At 44.7% G+C, this 6,178-nt stretch overlaps 1 protein-coding gene across 3 annotated transcripts in view; it reads right to left on the bottom strand.

Annotated features, from left to right (window-relative positions):
* FHOD3 (formin homology 2 domain containing 3) overlaps positions 1-6,178 on the bottom strand; it is a 633,930-nt gene that overhangs the window by 70,941 nt on the left and 556,811 nt on the right. For all 3 annotated transcript variants that reach the window (XM_006835080.1, XM_006835081.1, XM_006835079.1), the window contains one exon: positions 924-1,804. In XM_006835080.1, coding sequence (XP_006835143.1) covers positions 924-1,804 — 881 coding nt within the window. The remainder of the gene's footprint in view (positions 1-923; positions 1,805-6,178) is intronic.

Raw genomic sequence — 6,178 nt, 5'->3', positions numbered from 1 at the left:
AAGAACACCCACACTTGCAGATAATACCCACTTGACTTGGTTTCAATGGCTAGATGATCAGAACTCAACTAGAAGATGAAAGGAGAAGAAAAAAAGAGTAATCTGGTACAGTTTGATGAAACTGACCTACACATATGGATGCAGCAGCTCAAAAGAGGGAGGAAATCTTTACACTGAGGATCATTCCCACTATTTCGGTATACAGAGTAGACAGGGATGGGCAACTTGGACATTTGCTACACAAAATGCAGGGGGGTGGGGGGCTACAAAGTCAAGAAGTGATTGGCTTATAAGCTTTCAAGAGGGAGCCTAGATTAAAAAAAAAAAAATTGCATCCTAAAAGATGATGACATGGAGAGAAAGAGCAGCTGAGGAATCCAGACTCATGGAAAGAGAAAGGCTGTGTGCTGGCGGCCAGGAGGCAGGCTTGGGTTGTTTAAATGATTATATATTCCTGAGTGTTTTTGTGTACATCAAAAAAGCACCCCCAAAAACAGAGGGAATAGAAGCAAATACTGTCAAATGGTGACACATAGAGGGATTGTAATCATTGCAATGATATGAAATATGACAGAATGAGTGCAAAACTGGTATTTGCCCATGTAAACTAGCATTCAATGCACAATGAAATATATATATATATTTAAATTGCAGCCGAGGAAAGCCTATGTCACAGTTTACTCTGTCGTATAGGACTGCTATGAGTCAGAATCTGCTTCCCAGCACACAACCATACTTTTTACACAACAACCAAAGCAACATGAAGAAGGGTACACAAGGTCAGCAGTTTAAACTCACCAGCTGCTCCTCAGAAACAGGGTCGCTGTGAGTTAGAACCAACTCAATGGCACTTAACAACAACAACAACCCAACAGTGACAAGTAACAGTGCCAGTAAAGAAGCATGCTGGATGGGAATGGTACCTTTGTGACAGACAGTTCCTTGGATTTAGATTCAAATAGATGCTCCAGTCTGGACGTGTCCACTTTAATGGGTTCCAGTTTTGACCACAGGAATTCCCGGCAGCGTCGGTTGTTTTTACATGGCCACTCAAAAGGCCGAACTTCATTCCAGAATAGACGGATGGTCTTCTTTTTCTTCGAGAATGCCGGATGACCCCTGGGTACCTGGGGCCACCCTAAGCCCTGAGGAGCGTTGAACACTGGAGGAGGAGCCAATAAATTACCGGGGACTGGAGGGGGGGGCACGCTGTCCAACAGGGGTGGAGGGGGTGGGGGTGGCAGACCCAGAAAGGTGGGTGGGGGTGGGGGTGGTGGCCCTGGGGTCTCCCTGTGACCCAGGTCCACATCCAGGACGTCAATGTCATCCTCCTCCCCCAGGTCGGTGAAATCCATGTCTTGAATTCTGAGTTCTCGTGGATTGGCCATGAGCTGGTCCCAGATGTAGTCAGACTCTGTCTTGGGCTGTGCCAGAGCTTTCTCCAGAACCCTGTCATTGGGCTCATCATCAGGAGAGACAGACCCTCTCCCCAGGTCCCCGCTGTTGAACTTCTCGGCAAAGGCTTTCACACTGCCCCGATTGTCCAGACAGTCAACGTCCAACTTCCTGATGCTCTCGTCTTGGGCCTGCGAGTGGGCCTGCAGGGTGGATATCCTGCTGGCCAGGCTGGCTACTGCCTCTGCGCCCTGCTCAGTCCTCCCTGTCTCACCCTCCTCCTTCTCCTCGTCATTGGTGGGCTTTCTGTTATGGGCATACAGCATGTCCAACATGAACCGTTTGTTGGTGAGGATGTCACCACACTGTTCATTTACACCAGCATCCTGGACGCCCGAGGACCACAAACCTGGAAGAACACAGGTGGAAAAAAATTAAGTAAGTGGCACAGGCCTCATATCATGAGAAACTAACTGGCAACCGGTGAGCTTTATGACTTCTGAGAAGATGCTGAGATAATGCAACCAATGCATGTGGTAGTCATAGCTGACGGGAAAGGGATGCTGCACCAAAATCCCAGTGACCCATCGAGGACACAAAACTTTTTTAGACATGATTATTACTCAAGGCTTCCAGCTAAACTTAAGGGAGAAATACCTTACCCTTCCCTGACACCCACAGGAGATGGTCAATACATGCCCAGCCACAGGTAACTAAGGGGTCTTTGTTTTTTCTTGACACAGATAGGCAAAGGGTGATGCGCCTTGATCCATGGCAGGTGTTAGGGGAGCCTATAAGGTTACTTTTGTTTCTTCCCTACTCCATACCTGCACCAGGGCTACTCAAAGTGCCCAGTAGAAAACACAAAGTGTGCATTTGAAATTCATGGTCGCTAGTCTCCCCAAGGAGTCCTGGTGTGGTGTTGTGGGTAAATGTGCCAGACTACAAAGCCGTATGAACTGTAAGGTTGGCGGTTCAAGCTCACCAGTACTCCTTGGAAACTCTATACAGGGTTGTTATGGGTAGGAACTGACTCGATGGCACTTAACAACAACAACAACAACAACAGTCTCCCCAAGGAGTCCTGGTATAGCACTGTAGGATAAGTACTGGACTGTTAACCACCAAGGTGGTGGTTCAAACCCATCAGTTTCTCCTTGGAAACTCTATATAGGGTTGCTACTAGTCAGAACTGACTTGACAGCACTTAGTAACAACAAAGTCTCCCCAAACCAAAACAGTTGCTGTTGATTCAATTCCAACATGGCATGTGAAAGTAGAACTGCACTGCATAGGATTCCAATGACTTAACCTTTCAGAAACAGATCACTAGACCTTTCTTCTAGATTCCTCTGGGAAGACTTGAACCTCCAACCTTTTGGTTAACAACTGAACATCTTAACCATCTGCACCACCCAGGGACTCCTCATTGGTCCCCAGGGATGACACTGCTGAAATATCTGATCATGCATTTCCTTTCCTCGATGACATTCTCACACTGTGCTTTCTCTTCCAACCTTCTCACCTACTTCGTCCTTAGGGATGGCTTGATTTCTGTTAAGTTGGTGAACTAGAAGGGACAACTTTGTTTGCCGACTTACTGGAAGAGCCGGAAGAAATCTAGAGTTTCCATTTCCATAACACCTGGGTGTTAGCACATAGTCTCTCTCCTGTGACCATGTTATACTCTCTCTCAGCATTGGGCCAGCCACTCCCCTTGTACATCAGAAAATCATGCCAGTAATTCTCTTTTGCATTGTCCATGTTCTTCTTACTAGATCTTTCCTACTAGTATATAAATAGGGTATACGTTCTCCCATCTTAAAAACCCAAACCACTCTGACCCCGCTTACCCTTCCAGTTATCACCCAACTTTTCTCATTCCTTTAAAGTAAAGCTGCTTATAAGAGTAGGCTTTGCTCACTGCTCCAATTTCTCTCTTTGTTTCCCCCTTGAAACAGTCTAAAGAAGTTTTATTCCCATTACCCATTATAGTAACACCTTTCAAGATGGCTTTCACATTGCTACACCCTACGACATTGACTCAGTTGGTCTCCTTCACACACTTTCTTGTATTCCAGGATACTGCACATATCTGGCTTTCTTTCTTCTTTCTGGACACTCCTCCTCAGTTTCCTGTGAGGCTCCTTCTCATCTTACACTTGGAAGGTTCTTGGGTCTCTTCTTTTCATCGACACTCACTTTCTCTTCATCTTATCCTCCAGTGTCAAGCCATTTAAGACCATCCGTTGATGGATTTTCAGCCCCTACTTCCTGTCTCCTCATGGGACCTACATCTCTTGCTACTGTTTCCTACCTTCATTACATCCATTTTGCTGTTAGGTCCAAGAACCTTAGAGTCATCCTGACTCTTCCTATTCTTTCCTACCTCACACCAATACAGTCAGACCTTCGTGCTCACACCAGACTCCAGCCGCTTCTCTCATCACCTCCCCTCCACAAACTGATCCAAGCCCGCACAGTTTCTACCTATAGTATTGTGGGAATGCTCTAACTGGTCTCTTTGTTCTACAGTTGCTTCTATATTTCTGCTCAAACTTCTCTAAAGGCTCCATGTTTCTTCAGAGGAAAAAAAATAATCAATGACCTTACAGTATTTGCAAGGCATTCATGACACCAACGCCCCCCGCCCCCCCCAAACACACACACTACCCGCTCACACATAACCCTTTTAGCCACAGTGGATCCTTGACATTCCTACAGAACTCACCAAGCTATTATCTGGCCTCAGGCCTTTATCCCTCCTGGGGCAAACTGTTCCAAGCACATGGTTTGCATCTTCTGCTTCCTTTAGGTCTTTGCTCAGATAGCATCTTCTCAGTGCAGCCTTTCATGACCACATCATTTAATATTTCCCATCAACCCCCAGCACTGTCTATCATCCTTTCCTGCTTTATTTTTCATAGTAACATTTATTACTATCTAATCTTCCATATAAGGAGCTCTGGTAGCGTAGTGGTTACGAATTGGGCTGCGAACAGCAAGGTCATCAGTTCAAAACTACCAGCTGCTCTGCGGGCGAAAGATGAGGCTTTCTGCTCCCGTAAAGATTTACAGCCTCGGAAACCCTGTTCAGTATCACTATGGGTTTGAACCGACTCGACGGCACTTAACAACAACAACAATCTTCCATATAAAGTTACGGATTCTGTTTCATGTGCGCTTTTGCCCCATCACAGGAATGACTATAGGTACTCATTCAGTTGTCTTCTTCACTTAAATGAAGACCCTCTAAGGATAGAGATTCAGATTTGCTTTGTTCATTGTTGTAGCTGCAGCCCCTAGAAGAAATGACTGGACAGTGGAAGAAATGCAGTTCAGCTGGGTTTGGTTTCTAGGAGCTGGCAGAGTTGTGGGGTGGGCTCTTCAGGATGTCAGTTCCATCCAAGCCTGGTTGTGGTGCTGTAGGATAAGTGTTAGTCTGCTAATCACAAGGTCAGCAGTTCAAAACCACCAGCTGCTCCTTGAAACCCTACACAGGGTTGCTGAGTTGAAACTAACTCAACAGCACTTCACACACACACAAACACACAGATAACTCATGCTGGCATGTGGCAGGAGACTGAAGCCAGGGTGTCAGCGTGAGAAGCTTTCATTCTGCCAAAGGATAACATTCTCATGGAAAACACTCAGGGAGGACACCAGTCTTTCCCTGCATGAATGACCCTTGCATAAAGGAGGCATTTCCTGAGGAAGCACAAAGGTCTAGCAGTGCTCTGTTTCTTCCAATGTAGCTTCGTTCTCTGTATTCTGATCCGGAGGGGGCTGATGTGACAATGGGCTCGTAGTTCCAACAAAACCAAGCAAAACAGTACCTGAACCTTCTTTTAGGTTTCACAAGCAAAACACGCTTAGGAAATAATCATTATCAAAGAGAGATAAGATACTGTCTGAGGATATTTCTGAAAAATCTGGCTATTTGGTGCCTGGACAACTGGCCAGACAGTCCTATAAACAGGGAGATCACTTTGATGCTAGGAGGCCATAGCAGATAAAGTAGCTGGGTCTTTCTCAAAAGACTCCCTCCTTTACTTTCTTGCCATTTGTTGGGACATGTTGGCATTTCCTTATTTTGTCAGCAGGGAAAAGAGCATAATCAGGCAATAATTTAAATGCTGGTTTTCTTGCTTGCTCTCTCCATTAATTTCGGTCTTCTTGGTGGAGTGATTCTTTTACCATCATGTAGTGTTCCCTCTTTGTCCCTTAGTAATTTCCTTCACTCTGAAGTTGACTTTATCTGACATTAATGTGAGTATCGCTACTCCTGCTTTTCTTTGATTAATATTTGCGTTGTCTTTGCCCAACTTTTGCCTTAAGCATTTACATACATTGAGCACTATGCATCAAATGGGCCTATAGCTTTTGCTTCAATCATCAAACATGATTTACGGAATTTATGAGAAAACAGAGTCGATTTTCTCTCCCTCTTTTTTTTTACCCTTCTATTGTTTCCATCTGGAAATTCCATGTGTCTGTTAAAATTTCTTCTCTGTTTGGATATCTTCCTTTAGTCATTCTTTAGTTTACACCTGGCCCTGATTAATCATGGTATGGTAGGCTTGTTAGTGACAAACATTCGTAGTTTGCAACATCTGAGAATGTCTTTATTTACCCTTCATTCCTAAAGGATACTTTTTTTTTTTCCTTAAATGTTTTATTGTGAATTATGTGATAGTTTACATGGGAGAACATTAGTTTTACATTCATTCTATCATATATCGTCTCATTGCCATGGTTACAATCCCCTCCATGCAATCCTTCC

This window comes from Chrysochloris asiatica, unplaced genomic scaffold, assembly GCF_000296735.1.
Source record: "Chrysochloris asiatica unplaced genomic scaffold, ChrAsi1.0 scaffold00015, whole genome shotgun sequence".
Taxonomy (NCBI): Eukaryota; Metazoa; Chordata; class Mammalia; order Afrosoricida; family Chrysochloridae; genus Chrysochloris; species Chrysochloris asiatica.
Note: the sequence above shows the minus strand (reverse complement) of the source record. Positions and strands in the feature narration are given on the sequence as shown.